The sequence below is a fragment of the Mercenaria mercenaria genome, chromosome 6 (genome assembly GCF_021730395.1).
Source record: "Mercenaria mercenaria strain notata chromosome 6, MADL_Memer_1, whole genome shotgun sequence".
Classification (NCBI taxonomy): domain Eukaryota; kingdom Metazoa; phylum Mollusca; class Bivalvia; order Venerida; family Veneridae; genus Mercenaria; species Mercenaria mercenaria.
Window position 1 is genome coordinate 35,241,111 of NC_069366.1, and position 23,057 is coordinate 35,264,167.

Sequence of the window (23,057 nt, forward strand, 5' to 3'; positions counted from 1 at the left end):
ACACCGCAGGCTCATTTGCATGTGAAAAATGTATGTGCCGCGTACATGCTGCGTACTATTTCCCGCATACTAAATTCCTCCAGCGTACATCCTGTGTACTATGTAGTCCACAGCATGTACGCAGCAAGTAGTACGCGGCAGAGCTCATTTGCATGTCAAAAGTGTACTACAAACGTACTATCGGTGTATGTGCGGTGTATATCCTGCGTACTATTTAAAGCCCTTGATTTCAGTACACATCATGTACGCATCATATACGCTGTATGTACACAGCAAGAGTACGCAGCAGGCCTTTTTCTTCTGTAAGGGGCGGCGGTCCGGGATTCGATTCCCGACGCGGTCATCATTTTTTTCTTGATTTAGATTTTTTAAAAATATTTCAGAAACAAAAATTCATATTCTAATGTTCGTAATATAACCAAACTTTAATTTGACAGAAAGATTATTTTTTTAGCCAATTCTGGAGGTCAGTGCCTTTAAAGTTGTTATTCCTCATCATCACCCGCATCATATGACACAAGGGCCATAACTCTCTGGCACCATGAATTATGTCTCCTTCTTTTAGTAAGAATTTCAGTTTAAAGTTTAAATTGATGTTGTTGTTTTTATCTCTATTCTTTCTAATTGAAATTGACTCACAAACAAGTCTGCTGTTATTTTACTTAATTGCGTTCTATGCTTCCAAATGGTCTTTCCAAAGATATGATTCAGTAAAATTACCAGCCGGATTATTGTAATAAAACGTCCAAGTAAGCATGAACGTTATACATCACTGTTCAAAATCACTTTCTATTACCACTTCTGCAAACTTTCGTAAGGATCGATGTATATGTTTTTAAAGGCGTACGCTAGAATTCCCTGTATATGAGATGGGCGAAAATTTTCCCAGTAACAGAATTTCTGTAAACTTTGGATATTGAAGGACAATCATCTAAGAAACAAAAATATGCAATAAAAATCATAGGTCACCGGTATCGAAAAAGAGTTATCTGCCCTTGAAAACGTCATTTTTGGGGAAATGACGTTTTCAAGGGCAGATAACTCTTTTTCGATACCGGTGACCTATAATTTTTATTGCATATTTTTGTTTCTTAGATGATTGTCCTTCAATATCCAAAGTTTGAAGAAATTCTGTTATTGGGAAAATTTTCGCACCAAATTCTAGCATACGTCCTTAATATCTAGATAGTTCTTTCACAGTTCAGATGAAATTAACGGATAATAATAAAACTAGTGCACGCCTTTGCGGGTACATACGCGCTCTTGGCATTATTAATCGATATTGTGTCATAGTTTTCTGTGTATACCCTATGGAAAATATGCAGATAAAGCCCATGACCACATTTTCTCTAGAGAGAATGGCTGCGTGTAGAACCAGCAGAAAAAAAAGAGAGAATTTCGAAAAATTCGTCACGGCTTAGAAGATATGCGAAGACGTTAAACAATCAAATAGCAGGAACACCATATCACTCCTTGCCCAAAGAACGGCTTTGAGTTGTTGGTGGTCAGGGTGAAGCAAGTCACAGGGCCTCTGATTGGCTGAAAATGTATAGGAATTCCGCGGTGTATATTTCCATGTAAAGTTGTCTCCCATTGGTCTAACAAGTGTTGAATGTGTTTGAAAACCATCTAATTTCATAGGTTAAAATTCTAATCCACGACTTCTGGCTAAAATTATTTGAAATTGTGATTTTTGGGTGATAGATATGTATGTTTTTCTAGTGGAGCATTTTCATGAAAAAAATCACTGTCGAACTATGGGTAACCGAGTTCAACGAGAAAAAAAGTGCCCTAAAGTAATGGTCAACTGGTACATTTCTTGCTGTTTTATAATTGGCCTTGGACAGTTCTTTCACCCTGAGTAGGTGGTATCAAAAGTTTAACTGTTAGGAAAAGCCTAAAACACAAAACATTACAATGTAGGCCCAGTTCCCTCCCTATGACCTAAAGGCCTACCAGCGTAGGAACGGACAGGATTTTGAACATTAATTTTTCACTTGGTATGGCCACAGAGGTCTAAATTAAAGCTGGTTTATGTTTAAATTTCATTGTGGATGTATTATTGACATTTTGGTAGAAAGAATGAAAGAGGACGTTATATCTGGTGAAACGAAAGTCAATTTTAGTACAAGTTGTACTTCCAGGTCACAGTAGTATGATTTCGATGTGATTTTACAGTAAGCAAATGTGACAAGAGAAATTTCTCTTACAAGATACATGACCCCTTCTGTTCTCTTCATTTTGTATCAGTTTTACCATAATTCTTTAAAATGAGGTCAGGATTTGTTCTCTGAAATGGGTCTAGCTATGTTTGGCAGCTCTTTCTAAAGAATGTCAATTTTAGAATATTAGTCAGAGACTACCAATTCAAAAAAAAAAAAAGTGCAGGGAACTTACTGGGAATGAGGCAAACTCCAACACAGTGTTACCTCCCCTTATCGGTACAGTAGATTGACAATGTTCCTGCGCGGAGGTTGGGAATGAGGTAAGTGTATATATATCTGGACAGAAGTAAGGTAATGTTTTGTCAGTTCAATGACATGTAAACAAACCCAAGAAGTGATTATTTTTCAAAATGGAATATTTTTACTGCATTTACAGTATTTCATTATACATGTTGACAAATTTTGCCACATTTTATGTGTATTGAAAAAAAGTTTTATTAGATGAATTTCTGCCGCCATGCCAACGATGTAAACAGTTCACACGAAAATTACTTAAATAAAGTAAATAACTATTCATATGTTTTTCTTCCGATATTTTGGTGGAACTATAATAGGTATTGAAAAAAATGCGATTGGATATATATGTTTCGATCTATGGAAGGCCGTACACACCATAATGTAATAATGGAAGTCTATCTATCTATCTGTCTATCTATCTATCAATCTGCCGTTGACGTCAAACCCCTTGCGGCGGGAACGTCGACGTTTTGCGCGTCAAAATCAAGAAGAGAAAGAATATAGTTATAAAAAAATTTAGAGTGGAAGAAACTAAAAATAAATTTGGTGATATAAAAAAGATTAAAATTGAGTTTGCAGGATGACTAGGGCGAGACATGTTCTATGCTGCAAACTGCAGCATTGAACTGCTCTAGGGTAGGGATGTGGGCGACACTGGGGGGAAGCTGGTTCCAAAGGTACACTGTTCTCGGAAAATAAGAAAACTTGTCATAGTAAGTGGTTGCAGTAATTAACCTATAACTTAGGGAATGGCCATAGCGAACATAGCGGGTCATTGGGGTCAGGTAATCTTCGACTGGGATGGCAACCAGATGATGATGAATCTTACAGAAGAGTGATAACTTAGAATCAATACGCCTTAAATCCAGTAGACGAAGGTTTAGGGAGTACACTGGAAGTACGGCCATAGTCGGTCTTGATCAAACGGGCGGCTCTCCTTTGGGTGCTTTCAATTTGGTCAATTTGAGTCTGAGTGTGGGGCGACCATACCTCGGAAGCATATTCAAGCTGGGGGTCGGACTGGAGTCTGGTAAGCAATGGTCTTAATGGGTTCGGATTTGACCTTAATGTTTCTTCGCAGAAACCCAGGGATTGGTTAGCTTTCTTGGTTGACCTGTTTATGTGATTGTCCCACGATAGATCATTTGAGATATCCATGCCAAGGTATTTAGCTGAGCTGACTGATTCAAGTCGGACTCCATGTAGGTAATACTGGGTAGGGATAGAATGTTTCCTTCTAGTGGCGTGGATAACTTGACACTTGGAAGAGTTGAACTCTATATACCACTCCAACTCCCACTTTTCTAGAAGTTTGAGGTCATTTTGGAGAGTGACTGTGGGACACCTGATGATACCGGGATGGCATCAGAGGTAGTGCCATTTAGGACTACTGACTGGATCCTATTATCTAAGAAGCTTTTGACCCATGACCACCATCTTAGGGTGTTACCTTTTAGAAGAGCTTTCTCATGGCTTACCTTGTCGAAAGCCTTGCTAAAGTCTAGCAGTTTAAGATCTACTTGGTTCTTACTGCAGACTGAAGTGACCAGATCATTTACTAACATAACTAACTGAGTAACAGATTATCTTTATTCCCTAAAACCATGCTGCAGGTCATACAGAATACCATGGGTGGTGTGATCTGGAATATGACCTCAAGGATACGGGATAGTTCTATAGAGAGTGTTTTAAGTATTATAGGCTTGATTTTGTCAGGACCACTGGCCTTATAGGAGTTCAGGTTGCTGAGAAGTTTCTCAATACCATTGGTGCCTATCCTAATGTCTGGCATAGTAGGGACTGATTTACCATCTGGAGTTAATTTTATTTTGCTGAGCGAGGCAAGGTTTAGTGGCGATTTGGGGCTAAAAACAGACTGAAACTGTTTGTTTAGTACTGTTGCCTTATGTCTATGGGAAAACAATTGGTGTTCTCTTACCATTACGGAATACTATAGGGGTGTGTGACCTATAGGTAAGGAGCATGTGGGACCAGCTGTTGGTAGATATCTTTTAATATATATATTTTTTATAATCAGGTCGATTGTAGTTTACAGAAATAATACTAAAAATTAAAAAATAACACCAATGACTTTTTAATTGAATTCATAAATCATTTTTGGGGTAAACTCAGTCCGAAATAATAACTTCTCCTACAAACAGGAAGTATGGCGGAAGGTGGACAAAATCCGGACAGAGATAATCCGTTTTCCTTCAAAAGCTTCGTAACAAAGAAAGATAAAAAGTTGACAGGGGATGGCAAAGAATCTGCTGATGATGACCTTGATATATTGGACATGCCAGATGTCAGTAGCCAACGTAAACGCGATAAACCGAAGCAAATCGTTGTTGTTGACGAAGGTAGGCAGTAGGTGAATAGAAAGACCGGAAAGCACCGGATAGCACCGAAACACCGGAAAGCACTCAAATTTCTTATAAAAAACATATAAGGGATGTTCTGGGCGAGTTTTCAATGGTTTAAATCGATTTATTATTGAAAAAAAAAGATATAATTTGATGAAATGTTGACCAATTATCTTGCTTGTATCAGGATAGTATGATAATTGACAATTAGCGAGTGCTTTCCGGTCAGTGAAAAAAGAAGAAATATATATATTTCTGTTTGAAATATACTGCAATTTTATCTTTCTACATGCTTTTAAGTGGTTTTACTTATTTATTAAGTAATCTGTTTCACATAGATTTATATTTGATCATATTGATGATGTGACTATGTTCATTTGAGTAGTGCTTTTCGGTCAGAGTTTAAAAAAAAAACGTGCTTTTCGGTCAGAATTGAAAAAAAAAAACGTTGGATAAAGTAATGTGAGAAATATTTAAGATATATAATAATGATGCCAAAAAATATGTAAATGATGCAATTACATTGGGTCTATGTGAGTAAACCATATTCCCCAAGCTGTCGAAAAGCAGTTCATAAAAACATAACATCTGAAACCGGAAAGCACTAACAGAAGTGTTTTTGTAGAAATTGAATAAAAAATAAAATAAAATAAATGTGTTTTTATATTTATATTTTAGTTTTCAATATCTGGATTATATGTAGCAAAAACAGACCTATATGAACTCACTTTGACTGACTATTAAACATTTCTAGATCACCGGAAAGCACATAAGACATCACAATATATTACTTAAGATATGTAATGTTAAAAAATAACTCGCTTTATTTATAAAGTTAGACAGTTAATTCATCATTAGAATACCTGATAACCTGATAAGAAACTTTAATTTAAAAAAAAAACGATAAACACAAGAAATAAACACGAAAAAAAAAACGAGCAAGAAACAGACTTAATAAACTCAATATTCACTCGAGATCACCGGAAAGCACACACGACGTCAGCGGGATCAGAACTATTATTACTTAAGATTTTTAATTCATAAATATAAGTACTTTATAAGAAATATTAATTCATTATTATGTGTACTTGATAAGAAACATTGATAAATAAAATTAACGATAACCACTAGAATTAATAAAAACAAGTAGATCTAGCAGTAGTATAACAAGTGTTAATCTAATCAATGATTAACGGTTTAGCGGCCTTACAGAGGTGTTAATTTAATCAAAGATGATTAATGGTGTTGTTTATTGAAAATGAAAAGAAATTGCACCGACCGGTTGGCTTTAATTTTGAAAAAGGATATTATTAACAGCGGTTTATCAAAAGCATATATGGCCAAACTGAGGAAACATTTAATGTACGATCCATTTAATTCTTTTATTTATTTTTTCTGAGATAATTAGTACAGACACCTTTTTTTAAAGAGATGACATGAGAATTTTCCGACAAATTTTCAAACGGCGGTTTCCTTTTGATAAACACACCCTACACCTTACATTAAACAATATATGTGACCAACAAATAGTTAATAAAGAACAATTATTTTTTGAGTAGAATCTACATTTAGTATATAAACACTGAAAAAAATATTCCTTTTACCATTCGATATTGCTATTTATGCTTATCTATTATGCTATTACATTGCTAAATCAAAATCAAAATCATGACAGAATTTCCGTGCATTGAATGCACTTTAGAGTGTTCAGATGACACAATACAGTGTTCAAATTGTAGAAATTGGTTACATCGCACTTGTACAAATTTGACTGATGTAGAATTTAGGTCTTGGTCAGATAGAAATTTAGTTTATCTGTGTAAGTGTTGTGCATTCCGTGGAACGGATTACGATGCTGAAGGCGCTCTTAGGCGGTGAGTACATTTGTTGTTTCATTAACTTTGTATATAGAAATTGTGATCCGGAATTACTGACACTTAAGAAAAAGAATAAAACTAATATAACATGTTATTTTTTATTCCTCTCTTCCGATAAGACCACCGTGATGATTGGATTAACGCCTATTAATTATCGCTAATATACAATCGCTGTGATTAAATTAGCACCTCGTTAACTATAGATGTACAATACACGATGTGACAAGTGCTTTCCGGTAACCTTGAATTTGCTTTTCGGTACACAAATACATATAATATTGAACGTAAACAAATGTAAACATGTCATATCATAAAATAGTTAAAGAAAAAAAATGTTTAGTAATTCTGGATCATCGTATTTTTAATGTTTTTAATGTTTTTATATGTAAGTCTTGTCTTCAATTTGTGATCATAAAAGTTCAACAACTACGATGAATTTTACAGACCGTCATCTGCTTTACGTTTGTATGTATATTATATGTCGTATGTGCTTGTACATGTTTGTATGTTATTTTGACAGTTGTCACAAAAATAAATATGAAAATTGTTTTCAGATATGCTTTGATTCTCTTTATCTGTTTAACAAGTTTATTTTCTCAAAACCGGAAAGCACTATTGAAATAAATATTATCAAATGAACGTAATTATGAGACTTAATTTGACCAAATATTTATCACTTTTTATTACTTTTTCAATCATTACAAGTTAAACAGATTCAACGCTATGATTAAAGATTGCTTTCCGGTCGTGTTGATATATTCACGAAGTGAATGGACATGTGCGTCGGACATTTAGTTTTCATGTAGACATTGATAAATTCGCTTATAATCAATTAATATAATAAAACTTTAAATAATTATCTGAATTTCTGCTGCTCTTATAAATTCCAATTTCCTTCAAATATTATTAATCTCTTATAATTTAACAGGATCGCAGAACCGGAAAGCACTCGCGAAATGTCAATTATCATACTATCCTGATACAAGCAAGTTAATTGGTCAACATTTCATCAAATTATATCTTTTTTTCAATAATAAATCGATTTAAACCATTGAAAACTCGCCCAGAACATCACTTATATGTTTTTTATAAGAAATTTGAGTGCTTTCCGGTGTTTCGGTGCTATCCGGTGCTTTCCGGTCATTCTATTTACCCGTAGGCAGTAGATAGGTAGAAGATATCTAGGAAAATCCACAAGAACTCGGCCTGTTGTCAGGACACGTAATTCATAACATGGGGTTCTCCGAAATGCTCAATTCAGTGTCAAAATATTTCAACCTTGAGTCCCTGGGACGTGTAAAAATATTGTCGAACGCTTAGCTTACCGATTACTCAAAAGAACTATTAATAAATGTCCGAAGTTTGCCTGTCAATCAAAGGCGGAGGTTGCGGTGGCTGTTTTACTCTCTCGGGCAATGAGAGATCCTTGTGTTCCAATAACAGCATGGTCGATTAGATAGTATTGTTTACGTAACATGCGACAAACATGTGCCTTTGATTTATGTGCTAAGTGGGTTGACCATCTACATCGTTACAACCAACAATCGATTTCCGATTATGACTGGATAATGCTGGACCATGCAATTTATTTTCATAAGACGTGGCTCACTTAAGCTTTTTGCATTCACCACAAATTTAGATAATTGGATTAAATGATGACTGAAAGTGTAGTAGCTCTAGTGCAGGGTTTCCACTGGGCACAATTTTTTTTCCGCCACTTAAATTTTTTAAAGAAAAAGGTGCGCGCGGCAGAGGATCAGTAATGTTGAAAAAATTAGAATTAATATAATATCACTCAATGAGTTCAGTTTTTTAAATTTATTTTCTACATTCCACAAATAACTCAACAAGCAGATGCATACACTTTAACATTGATTTATCATGTAAAGACAAGTAGTCATTTCAAAATCATATACCTTTTTTTTCAATCTCTTTTTCATTTCATACTTTAACTATGCAATTTGCTCTTGAACCAGTCTATCCTAATATCACATTGAGTCAAAAATAGATTTTAATCTTAATTCTCAACCATTTTCAAAACAAATCTATAAAACCCTTTAATGGTCATTTTTCACAACTAAGATGTTTCTAAAACATGAACATTTAGCTCTTTAATTTCTAACTTTTTATTTCAAAATTTATATAAGGTCATTTATCCAAAACAGCGTGTTTTATTTTGTTTTATGACTTTGGAAAAGCTTTTCAAAAAGGCTTAAATTTCATTATATATATATCTAAATTTCTTTAATGTTTCATACATAAAATGTATAGCGAAAATACCACCTAAAGGTACAAGTAGCTCTTTATTTTGATGCCCCTGAATGGGGCCGTCAATACTATACGTTGGGCACATAAAAGAACCAAACGAACTGCTTTAGTTCATTTGTATCTCAATTCTTCGACTGAAATTTTACAAACGCAACTGAAATTTACGAGCGCATAGATTTATTTAACAGTAATATTTTATGATCGCGCAAATTTATCTTTAATATCTTCGACTTTTCTTTATTATTGATTACTTCGGCGAATTGGCTTGATATTAAAAATAACTTGCGTTTTAGTATCAAGAAAATGGGTGGGGCTTTAGATGAAGCGCTCAGCAAATATTTCATTTCATTTGCTTTTGTAATAGTAGGCGGGTCTGAATTTGGCGAATCAGATTGACTGATAATCATTCTTGCATGGAGGAACACTCTCGTGACTCCGCGAAGTTTTAAATTATGCCCAGAGGTGTAATTCGGTATCGACACGGTGTATTGTCTTCGTGTTTTGCTTAATATCAGATTATCCGTGACACGCTGTGTATAATTATTGATCGGTGATAGTTGGCACGTTTCTATTGTACTATGACCTTGTTTCCGGTAGTAAAACAGATGTTTATTTTACACAAATTTAAAATTGTTAACTGTGGAAATTTTTTTTTGCCAATTTAATTTATTTTTCGCCAAAAAAGGAATTGGCGAATAGCAGCGGAAACCCTGTAGTGTTTGCACAGTAACTGGACTTAATTTAGCCGTACTCGATTTTATTGTGAAGTTATTTGCAGCCGTTCAAGAATTAGAAATTTAATATGTTAATAATTGACTCGCTTTGTTTCCATAATAGATGCGATACAAAATATATTTCAAACGCTGACATGGTTCAGTCATTTAAAGTATGAAATTTGGGGAATAAAAATATTCAAATGATTAATCAATGCAAAATTTTGACATTCTGATGTGATTATATCGCAGTTAAAATTAGAAAATCTTTGCGTAAAATGCAAACGTGTTGAATCTAGTGCAAATATTGAAAATATTGAAAGTGAAACCGAAATTGAATCTAACGTTAAAAACGGATCAGATCTGTATGGAATGATTCCTGGTTCAGGACATTTCCGTGGCTTGAAAAAGTGACTGAAAATGACAATGTTCAAGAAGTTTATTGCAAACATGTAGTTGATGCCATTGATGATTATGATAATGTGTTTTTTTTTTCCACTTGAATAAATAGACTTTGTTTTGAAATGTTATTCCTTCATCTTTTTACCATGAATACAGTTACATTAAATGGAATTTTATAAGGCAAGAGTGTTTGATTAGTTGTCTCTTGGGAGCAATAAATACGATATACTGAAATTCAAAGTTAAAATAAAAGTAAGGCGTTTTTGTAACTTCATCATATTAGATCATTGTAGATATAAGAAACAACCTATTAAAGAAGCTGGTATTAAGAGTTTTTTTTCTGGTCTAGCTTGAATTATTTTTTTTTCCTTGGCCAAGTTGGATAACTAGTCAAATCAGCCAAGGCACTTTGGAATTATGGCCCTTGAATTACTGAAAATCACTCAGGTCTTGGGGCACAAATGACTCATATACATGTACTACTAATCATGTGAGTCATTTGTGCCCCAAGACCTAATCTTGTCAGATGATTAGGCAGTTGAGGTCTTGGTGCATGGTTGACTCATACTACTACTCAGATGATTAGGCAGTTGTGGGAGACATGCGCTTTTCTCAAAAGCAGCTCTAGTTTATTGTTAAGTAACAACATAAATTGGTGCCTATGCCTTTTCATATCGTAAAGTTTGTTTTAATTATTTTTTCTGCTGAATTTCAAATATCATTCATTTGAAAGTTTGATACTCTAGTGAATCTTTACACCAACAGTTTATTTTACAATAGATTAATCAGCACAGAACAATACTTTCATTTGGAGTTCCTCGGTTTTTAGCTTGCCTATTCGAAGAATAGTTTAGCTATTCTACTCACCCTGGCGTTGGTGTCGGCATTACACATTGGTTAAAGTTTTGCATGCAAGTACACATGGCTATCATTTAAAGGCATATAGCTTTGAAACTTATTTTTTTTCTATTTTTAGGTCAATTACCAACCTCACTGGGTCAAGTTCAGTAATTCTGACATATTTTTAGGCCAAATTATGCCCCCTTTTGGACTTAGAAAATCCTGGTTAAAAATTTACATACAAGTTACTATCTCTAAAACTAACGTAGATATTGAATTGAAATTTCACGTGCATCAAGAGCCATAATCCTGACATGCATTTTGGCCATATTATGCCCCATTTTGGACTTAGAAAATTCTGGTTAAAGTTCTGCGTGCAAGTACATATTTCTATTACTTAAAGGCATATAGCTTTGAAACTTATTTCTTCTTTTTCTAGGTCAATTACCAACCTTACTGGGTCAAGTTCCGTAACTCTGACTTGTATTTTGGGCAAATTATACCCCCTTTTGGACTTAGAAAATCCTGGTTAAAGTTTTGCAAGTTTCTTTCTCCAAAACTAATGCAGATACTGGATTAAAACTCTGTAGATATCTTAACATTAAGGGTAATATTTCTGCTTCTGGGAAAACAATTCCAATAGTGGAGCATTGGCTGTCTTACGGACAGCAGCTGCTCTTGTTTTACTTATCATTATTCTTTTTGTTTTTGCATCATGTGCAACCTAAAGGTTATATACATTACAGGCTTATTAATCATATCTCTTTTTAGAAGAACCAAAACAATCACACAAGAAGAAAGGGAAATCTGAAAATCCATTTTCTTTCAAAAAGTTTCTGTCTGGATCTAGCGGGAAAAGTAGCGAAAGGATCGGTTCTTCACAGCAGCCCTCCGTTCAGAGAATCAGTGGTGACTTACACAGTATGCCAAATTTACACGTTGCTGGGGACCTTCCAGACTTTGTACAGGATCACTACTCGGATAATATCGGAACATCACCAAGAGGTTTGGAGCTGCCAGATTTCACCCTGAGAGGTATCAGAGACAATGGTCCCGACATTGGTGATACAAATTTTCCAAATACAGACTATTCAAATTCAGTAACAAATGATAATCTGGAACTCAGACACAATGAACATAATTCTGGTGCTAATGATCAAAGTGATTTTGATGAGAATTCCGACGTAGAAGATAATGTTCCACAACAGGGTAGCTTAGTTAATAGTTTGCCAGATTTCTTATCGGACGCTGCAGTTAGCTCAAATAAAAGCTCAGACAATGTTACAAACAGTATTCCAGGAGATTTAAGACTTTCAAGTGATCAGTTAAATGACCACTTAGAACTTCAGAGGGTAAATATTTTTCATTGTATTTACAATCCATGTTCTGTAGAGAAAGATCTGTACAAAATTTGCAATTTTAGAATTTGATAAAAAATTGAGCTCAGTCAATTGGGAAGATAGTTATGTACATTATGTATTATTTGATTTTGAATAATGTGTAATTTTGTGTAAAAAATATGAATTCTTAACCTTGTTCCAGGAGGTATTAATTAAGAAAGCACAGTGTAGGATAATTCTAAATGAATGCAACTGTCTGTTTATAAAAACAGAGAATATTTCATAGAGATGGTACCTACCCAAATAAATCAAAGGGGGACAACTCTGAATTGATCAATAAACTGAAGCCAACATTAAACATTGATCAAAAGTGAAAGAAAAATCAGATAGGTCCTTTTTCAAACAACTTATCAGGCAGACAAAATGTGACCTACATTTGCTTAAATCCCTTTGTATTCAATATACAATATGCATGCTTTTCTCATGATTTACACTGACAGTTATTTTGTAAGTTGTAGTGAGGCCCTGATAGAAAGTTTAGTAATGCAAACATTAGAATAATGCATGCATTCCTTTGAAGAAAATTAACGACATTAAGAAACGTTAAGTTTTGATCTTTTAGCCAAAGTTGTTCATTTATTGTTCTCAATGGTGATACATTGGTTTACACAACATTTATATATCAAAATGTAAAATGTATATATCCAACAATGAGAAATAACAAAAAAAGTTAAATTGGTAACACAAAAATTCATTGTCGTCAAATATAATTACAATGTTTTAAGGTAGTGGTTGTAATTACTACATGTTAAGGTAGCTGACAGGTAATGACTCTATGTAATGTATTTTAAGCAATTCTCAATTTAAAAATTCTCTGGAGGGAACTAGCACGATCATTTGCTTTCCTTGAAAATCGAATAAATGCTGAAAAAGTATATGGAGATTACTTTATTTGATGATTTTCGTTACAGGTCAACTACCCTAAACAAACTAAAAGGTGTTTTATTTATTGTTGAAAACAAAGTAATCGGATAATTTCAGATATCAACATTAATTTAAAACTTATTCTGTTTACACAACTTGGAAAAAGGTTTTTGTTGGGGCCTCTCATTTACAAATATATCAACAATTATCACCTGAATTGAGTGCATTCATGAGTGGAAAATATTGATAGTAAAATGGTGTAGAGGTTTGTTTACAATACAAAATCTTTAATAACTTCTTTAAGGTACATTTTTGGTATGGTTTTTGGTAAGCTTATAATAAAGAGCATGTCATTCTCTTTCACTCAGATTTTTTTCAAGCGTTTTAGACTCTTGGCTAGTCTTGGAATTTGACTTTATTAAAAGACAAAAGGAAGTTCAGTATAGGCTCTTTCAAAATGTTGAAAGTAGAGTTAACTTACCTTATACTCTATTGAATTTATTTAGCTGTTGGAGCTTTTGATATAGACTATAATTGGGGAAGTCCTAAAATCTTTGAAAAACGGTCAATACAAGAGTTGTTCATTTTGCTTCAGATATTTTGAGAAAGTCATTTTTTAGATATCAAATATTGCTATTTTTGACATGGAGAAGAGGAAAACCATGAATATATTTAGAAAATTGGTGCACTTAGCTATCATTTCAGTCTGAAAAAAAACTATAAAGATGAATTTGAATTTTTTAGGTACCATCTCTATATTTCATTTTTATCAACTCTGTAATAGATATTTAATTTGCCACTCAAATGAACATTATATTTTAGAATAAGGAATATTCATCCTAAAATTTGAAAATGATGTGCAGAGAAATCAAAATGGTTTATTGATGTTGTTATTCTTGTTTTATTCGTACGAATGAAGGTTTGTTTCAGTTACATGAGGAAAACTTGCAATTAAAAAGGCAGCTTGAAGAATTTAGAACAAAGAAGTTACAAGATGCAGAAAGGTACTTAGTATGTTTTTAACTTTTCTTGATATTAATTAAATTCCATAATGTTTTATGTGAAACCTAATCATATAATTAGTGCCTTTTCTTTAGTACTTTGTTTTGAAATGTCCTTTGACAGTGTAAGTACTAGAAGTATGTTTTCTGGTCCTTTGGAATCCTTGAGTACATTCAGTGTATCTGTATCATAGAATTCTGTCTAACTGGTGCTTGTAGCTTGAGAGGTGTTGCACATTTCGTAACGTCTCCTTGACAGACTGGGTCGAAACTAGTTTGGTGTGATTTTGCTTGGTTGCATTCTATGCTTGCAAAGGATCTTAAGGATTATATTTGCAAGAGGTAGGTAATAAACTACATATGAGCCGTGCCATGAGAAAACCAGCATAGTGGGTATGCGACCAGCATGGATCCAGACCAGCCTGCGCATCTGCGCAGTCTGGTCAGGCTCCATGCTGTCCGCTTTTAAAGCCTATTGGAATTGGAGAAACTATTAGCGAACAGCATGGATCCTGACCAGACTGCGCGGATGCGCAGGCTGGTCTGGATCCATGCTGGTCGCATACCCACTGTGTTGGTTTTCCCATGGCACGGCTCATATTTATTAATTTCAGCTAGAATTGGATTATTACTTATTTAATTCATGTTTGTCATAGGTTTCTAACCTGTATTTATAATGGGAAGCAGTGCCCTATTCATGAATGCTTTAAATTTGAAATTTAGAACTTCGATGAATACGAATATGGAACAAGCTGAAGTACAGGAGCTATCTATTGCTGAGTGATGAAGGTTGCTGACTTCCAGTGATAAATGTTGCTGACTGAATTACATGGTTCTCATCTATTTTCAGAATTTCTGAGCTTCAGCGTCAGATGGTTGAACAAAAGAAGAAAGAAGTAGAAGAGACGACAGCAATGGAACAAGCAATGGAACAGGTGGAACAGAATCTGTCCACAACAACGGTAAATAAAGATCTTGAAACCCATCCAGTTAGCTCAGTCTGTAGATCATATAACTATGAATCAAGAGGTTGCAAGTTCCATTTCTGGGTGGGGTATGAGTTCTTCGTAAACATTTCACAAAAGACATAGTATCTGAAGTCATTCATCCTCTGAATCATGTTTAGAAGTTGTCTGTTGCTTGTTGGGAACATCTGAATTCCGGTACAGAATCCAGGAACCACATGCTACCTCTATTGCATATCTGAAATACTGTTTGAAAAAGCATGATAAAACTAGTCACAGACATGCAATTAAACAGTTTAATGAAACTCATTTAAATGCTTGATATTTTGCAAAGTCAAATTTTTGTACCAATACGTAATCTTATTTCTTTTAGCACAGTTGAGACTAGTTTTAATTATTCTTGACTCTGCTTCTTTGAAAATTAGTTTCAATTTCATACAAGGAAGGAGGATCTGAATTTGAGACTTGAGACTACATGAATACCAAAATTACTTTAAACAATTGCTTTTAAATATAAGAAATTGATCCATTTTAAAAGACATGATATAACATTTGTGTTGCAATTTTGCCAGAAACGAGCTGTGCTTGCGGAATCATCGGTGACAAAGTTAAAACAAGAGGTTAAAGTGCTGCACGTGAGTTACATATTTTGCTTTGCGATAGTTTCCCTTTGATGATTTTTGAGCCATAAAATAAAACAGATTTGAAACTGTCAGAAAAATATAGATTGAAATCTCACTAAATCTCGCAATACAGCTGTAACAAAATGAGATCTTGTTGATCATTGAAGATGCCTTATTCTTTACTTTAAAATTTAGAATTTTCTTTTGTTTGAGTATTTCTGTTTGAAGGCCAATTATTGAAACGTTTAAGCTGTTCATTTGCTTTACATGATTTTTTTTCCTATTGAGACAGTATTGATAGCTTAGGAAAAAATTCCTTTATGTGTGTAAATTTGTGTTCTTGTATTTAAAATTTGAATTAAACTAACCAGTACTATTTCTATTGTTTCGTGTTTCTTTAACAAATTTTGTGCATGTGCTAAAGACGATTATTCTGAAGTCATCTATTTTGAATTTTATTTAAAATTTTGTGGTATAAACCAAAGCTGTTTGCTGAGTTCAGATACATTTGCATGGATTTTTAATTTTACATGCAGAGATAAGGTTAATGGAAGTCTTATTTGATAGTTGGGATTGAATTTTATCAATTCTGATATAAATGTCTCATGAATATTAATGATTTGTCCTGCACTGCTTAATCATGTAGGGAGGTTGTCATTTGCTGGTGAATTATAAGTCAGTACGGGTAAAAAAATGCAGGAAAATTGGTGAAGTTAACTGACCACTGTTGAGTAACTGAAGTACTGTAGAGAAATACTGTAAAATCACTTAATTTCGTGGGCATGGAATTTCATGGTTTTGATCAAAACGGCAATTTCGTGGGGACATGAATTCGTGGATTTCAACTTTTGAACATAAAATGAATGAGAATTTTACTTGTTCGTTAGGATTGAATTTCGTGGATTGACTCAACCATGAAATCTGTGAAAATTAGTCCCCCACGAATATTAAGGATTTCACAGCAAACAAACAAATAAATATTTCAGACAGAGATTAAAGTGCTACGTGGAGAGAATGGTATGTTATCTGGAGACCAGTATCTCAGTGACATCAAGGAAAGGACAAGTTATGTTGCAGAGCAACTGTCGTCTGCTACAAAAACTGCTGAAACATCTCTAAAGTAAGTTTGAACCTCATTAGAATATCTAGGTGGCCTCCCTCCAGTTCTACCTCAACCCTGTCTCGCCAGGTTTCATGTATATATAGGTAAAATTTCGGATCCTTCAGGTTATTGTAGAAATTATATTTTTCACATTTTACTGATATGCTTAGTTTGAATTATAATAATCAGTCACTAGTTGGAGACAGGAATATCTGGTTTGAGGGTAACTGCTTTGGTAGTAAAGAATCAGTTACTTGAGAGCAGGATATTCCTGTCTGCATCTTCACCTGTGATAGATTATTTTTCTTTTATAGATATTCTACTGTTTTACAAAATAATAGAAAAAAAGCAAAACAAACCACTTTCTTTATAGAAATGACGTCGTCATGATATGTCAGTAATGCACAACAACATAGTTCTGGTTTTGTTTTATTTTTTGTAGCATATTGCATACAATATATTGTCAATGCACGAATTACTAGTTGTCATTAACAGCACCAAAGTCATCTGGGATGGGAGGTGACAGGTGGATTTTGACAGCACTGGTAAGATCACTTCAAACACAACACTTCAGTTGTCTGTTCAATGTCTGACTGTGCCTATTATAAAAAATATGGGGAACCTATAAGTTCAGGATGGTTAATTAGATCGGGAACAGGTGTATTACTCAGTTATTTTAATTTTGAAAATGTACAAAGGAAAGCAGCCACTAGTTTTGATAGAAAATATATGAAATCATTGTCTACACTTTGGTTTGACCTGCCAAAATTTCAAAATTTGATTAAAGGGATACTCACATATTTTTCAAAGAAATACATATATGATTTAAGAAATAATTTATAACAAAACAGTGCTTTATCACTATTTATACACGATGGGCAGTTATACGTCGGGCGTAATAATTTCACAAGGGCGCAGCTTGAGTGAAATTATTTCGGACGACATATAGCCGCCCGAGTGTATAAATAGTAATAAAGCACTGTTCTGCTATAAATTATTTCGATTCTGTTATGTTCATTATTGTAAAATTTATATCAAATATGATGGAACTGTTTCTTCGCGCAAGCATGGCGCCAATAGTAGGTATTTGTTAAAACACGCCAGGACCGGAAACGGTAATACGTCTTGCGGCAGAATTCAGTTTGAGCAAAAATTATTGCGAATCATCAGCAAAGCGAGTAACTAATTCAGTATGTGTATAAATTAATCAAAACATTTGTGCAATGTGATTTTTCGTTTAAAACATGTTATTAAGTAAAATATTTCATGAAATTTAAAAGCGCCATTTCTTGATGCGTACATGGCGCTAAATATCACGTTGACGTGACATCAACATAACATCGTTGTGATGCTTAAAGCATTGTTAGTCATACTAGAATAATTTATAATATTTTGCTAAGTTAATTAAAGAAACAGAAAGAGACTGAATTATCAAATTAAACTTTGCTGTGGTAGTCACTCTGTAAATGTTAAAAAATACATGACAAAGCATCCAGTCAGTAATCTGACCATCAAAATCTGTTTAAATTATCTTACCTTGTCTGTAATTAAAATGAGTAACGTCAAAAAAGATAAGTGGAATGTGACATTTTATAGCCATTTTTAGATGTTATCTTAACCTGGCATACATAGGTCAGGATGTTATCTTAACCTGGCATACGTAGGTCAGGATGTTATCATAACCTGGCATACGTAGGTCAGGATGTTATCTTTAACTTGGCTTACGAGGCATACGTAGGTCAGGATGTTATCTTAATCTGGCATACGTAGGTCAAGATGTTATCTTAACTTGGCATACGTAGGTCAGGTTAGCAAAACATGCAAGTTGGGAGCCCAGATCATGTAAAGTAAGACTCCATATATTATAGCTAAGCATGTCAGCAAAATGTGAAAAAGGTTTTTTACAATGATTTAAAGGCTTTTAACCTTTAGCCTGCTGATTGTAAGTGTTTCTGCCTTTGCGACCAGTGCAGACCAAGATTAGCCTGCACATCTGTGCAGGCTAATTAATCATGGTCTGCACTGTTTGCCATTCAGTCAGTATCTTTTTGGTAAGCACCCCTTTAAACAGTTAATGGTACTGTCCAAATTGAAAGATGAACCAGTCCATTTTAGAAATTTAGCAGGCTAAGGGATAATTTTCCTGTCACAGTTTTACCTCTGCATCTTGTTTATATACCTTTTCAACAGTGGATCATTATAGAGAACAACAAGAAAAGGCCTGAAAAGTGAACAAAATATTTTTATTGTTTTATATTTGATGATTTATTTTTACAAAAGGCCTTTGGCTATTGCAGAGAAAAAAATACCATTAAAGTTGTTTTATAACTAATTGTTATTTTTGTTTATCAGTTCAATCAGATAAGCATCTACCTATGTTTTGTAATGAATTGTGGTGATTTTTTTGTTCATTTCATGTATATTGCAACACTTTGTTGATGTCAGTTAAAGTTATAATATTTATGTTGCTTGTGAATTCACCAATAGGATCGGTTGTTTTATTTAAGATGTGAAAAAAAGGTTAAAGGTTTTAGAAGTAACCTAGATTTTAACAAAATTATTCCCCTTCTAAAATTGAAAAGGTCCTCCATTGCCCCATGGTTGAGGTCACTGACTTAGTGCCACTTTCCCCTGTCTGCTTTGTGATCAAACAGGATTTTCAGGAAGCTGTCCAACTGACTTGATTCATGGTTTTCTTACAGGACTCTTGTCAATACACATGAAAAACATGAAGTCAACATTAAGCTGGAAATTGTGCTATGATCTAAAGCATTTCATTTAGGCTGGACAGTTACCATCTGGATATAAAATTCATTGAACGGTTTAAAGCATTTTGAGGCTGAAGGCCTTATGCATATTTTAAAGAACTTAATGTATTCATTTGCAGATGGTAACTCATTCCTTATATTTACAGTTTTGTTCTTTCTCATTGATTTATTTGATTCAATGTTGAATGCTTTTAAAGAAATATAGTTTTCAACTAAAGACATCTGTTTGAATCTGAAGACTTGGTGTTTTAATGTGGCATTACAATGTACGCTTTCCATGTGCAACTTCAAGGAAAATGAGCTTTTTATGCCCCCGGCATCTACTGATGCGGGAGGCGTATAGTGATCGTCCTGTCCGTCCTTCCGTCCGTTCATTCGTCCGTCCGTCCGTCCGTACGAGGTTAACCAAATGGGACCGTTTCCTCTAGCATCAATACCCCTTTCTAGAATGACTTGAAACTAATGCAGATGTAACCTGTGACCATTCCTCATCTTCAGACATCACCTGACCTCAGTTTGACCTTGACGTTGACCTCATTTTGGACTTAGGTTGCTTTATATGGGCCATCTCTTGGTTAACCAAATGGGACCATTTCGTCTAGCATCAATACCACTTACAAAAATGAATTGATACTAATACAGATGTAACCTGTGACCATTCCTCATCTTCAAACATCACCTGACCTCAGTTTGACCTTGACCTCATTTTGGACTTAGGTTGCTTTATATGGACCATCTCTTGGTTAACCAAATGGGACCGTTTCGTCTAGCATTAATACCGCTTACAAGAATGAATTGATACTAATAACCTGTGACCATTTCTCATCTTCAGACATCACCTGACCTCAGTTTGACCTTGACCTCGTTTTGGACTTAGGTTGCTTTGTATCGACAAGGATGCCACCGGGGGCATCAAGCGTTTATTGAACGCAGCTCCTTGTTTCACATGAATTTGATGATTTTACTTATGAAAATGGTTGTAGCCATTCAAACAATATGCTCTGCCACTTTGGTCTCAATATTCATGGGATGCAGTATGCACCTACAGTATATAGCTTCATCCACAGGTGTTTGAAGCTCAATCAGTAAAAATGTATATATGTAGGTCTCTTGGTATCTATTGATACAGCTTCAAAGCACCTGTGCTTCATCTATGCACACTGGTTTCAAATTTTTTGTGAGTCACTTTCAGAGAAAAAAGTAACATAAATAGACTTTTAATGAAAGATAGTCTAGTTTTAAGAGCAACAGTTTTGTTGAACTTGTAGCAAATGGCTCAAGTGGCAAATTATGAATAAATAGTCAACAAAACAAACAATCATCATAGTGGAGAATATTCTAAGCAATGTAGAGTTATTTGTCATGAAATAGTTATAACAATGATGAATTTTGTTTCAGGCAACTTCTGTCTGGTGTAGATAATCTGAAGTTACTATCCCAGGTGCTCACTTCCATAGACAAGATTTCAGAAGAGACGACGTCGAGTACAAACAAAAATACACATGACAGTTCCTGACACACACACAAAAATGAATGCATGTTTTTGTTGTTTATTATATGTATTTTCCTGTATATATTATGCTAATACAAAATGGAAACCAAATGAGCACTGCTGTGCAGAGACCAACGTTAGGGCTTTGCGACCAGCAAGGATTCTGAGCAGTGTACATTCTTACCATTCATTTATCCACACCTCTGTACCGTTTGTTCATCAGTTTCAGCACTTGTATGCAACTGAAAACAAATAGTGTGGATCCAGTTCAGACTGTATGGATGTGCATGCTGATCTGTACTCGTACTGGTCGCAGAGCCTTAACGTCAACGTTGTTTCCACACAGGTGCGCTGAAACACTTCGCTTAAGAATATGCCTCCAAGGCAATGTAAAATTTTAGAATTTGTTAGTACATGTAATTGTCAATTAAAAGCAAGAGTGCCAGTACCAAAGGTCTACCATGTTTTGGATATTTCTATTCTCTTTACATACAGGTTTAAGGTTTCATCCAATCAGTGGCATTTTGCTACAAAAAATGTGAAATTCTAAGGCAGTCGAAATTCTCTATGAAAAGCGTTGTCATGTTTAATCAAAATTGATGCCAACTAACAAGAAATAGGGCAACTAACAAGAAATAGTTTTATTTGTCATAGTAAATTGTTTGACATCCTATATGCAGTCAGTATGTCTTTATTGTTGGCATTTATTTTTGTGTTGTCATTTTTCATTGCTGGCAAGCAATCAGATAACTGTAAGAAATAAATAAGAAGTTCTTCTAGTCAGTATGTCAGACCTCTTTTTGATCAGAATTTTGAGATTTAATAAAGTAGTTATTTCTAAAAGTATATGCACAGTCTTTGACACATGTTATAAAGGTCTCTGCAGTGTTAGTCAGATAATTATCTATATTTGTTTAGATTACTACAGAAGAATTGACTGAAATGATTTGATGTAATCTTACAAAGTTTATATTTTTTTTCAAAACTTTTGCTATGATATTCAGTTGGAGCCATGCCCATCATAGGATACAATAATCCTGACATTTTCACCTGATATTGTTGAACATAGTGTTAGTTTGTTGTTTTCATGGTTGAAGGGTTGTTGAAGGTTGTTGTTTATCTAACTGTTTACTTACAATGCACAGTGTAATTTTCAGTAGGACTTTCATCATTAATTACAAAATGTAAATTGACCATTGTGATCAATGGAAATATCAATATATTGATTCTTTCCAATTTACAATATGTACAATATGTATGTCTCCTTTGCAGAATAGGGGATGTATTGTTTCTTCATGTCATTGGATAGGTTGGTCTGTCTGTCAGTTGGTAGACTTTTTATTTTTTGTAAAATTTTTGCTTGTGTTCATGATGGTTAGTAGTTGACCTCTACTGCTTTAGGGCTAATAGGTCAAATGTCAAGGACACACTAACCTAAAACCATTTTAACCTCAGTAACAGGGGAACATTTAGGCCAATAGGTCTCTAACTTGATATGATTGAAACCTACGATCAAGGAATGAGATTTATAGTAATTATGTCTCCCACCACACAGTGGTGTCGGAGACATATTGATTTACTCCAGTCTGTCTGTCTGTGTGTGTAGTGTGTGTGTCTGTCACAAAGCTTGTCCGCACTCTAAGTCAAACATTTCTCATCCGACTTCAACAAAGTGTGTCTGCCAATAAGTGCTCGGCCAGGTTCGATAACTAGCCAAATCGGCCTAGGCACTTCGGAATTATGGCCCTTGAATTACCAAAAACACTCAGATTTCTTGTGCAGTTTTGCCCCCAAACTGGTGCCTATACTACTCCTTTTGGTGTCAAGAAAGCGCATGCACATGTGGATTAAGTAAACAGTATATAAAGACTGACTTACTATTTAGATGATTAGGCAGTTGTGGGAGACATGCGCTTT

General features: G+C 34.4%; 1 protein-coding gene across 1 annotated transcript; it reads left to right on the forward strand.

The window, feature by feature from the left end:
* Window positions 1–4,605: 4,605 nt before the first annotated feature.
* On the forward strand, window positions 4,606–21,398 carry LOC123549208 (endosome-associated-trafficking regulator 1-like). Its single transcript, XM_045337111.2, has 7 exons — window positions 4,606–4,822; window positions 11,697–12,277; window positions 14,120–14,193; window positions 15,041–15,152; window positions 15,728–15,790; window positions 16,765–16,898; window positions 21,047–21,398. The coding sequence occupies exons 1-7, from the start codon at window positions 4,630–4,632 to the stop codon at window positions 21,162–21,164; spliced, it is 1,275 nt and encodes a 424-aa protein (XP_045193046.2). The 5' UTR covers window positions 4,606–4,629; the 3' UTR covers window positions 21,165–21,398.
* Window positions 21,399–23,057: the final 1,659 nt, after the last annotated feature.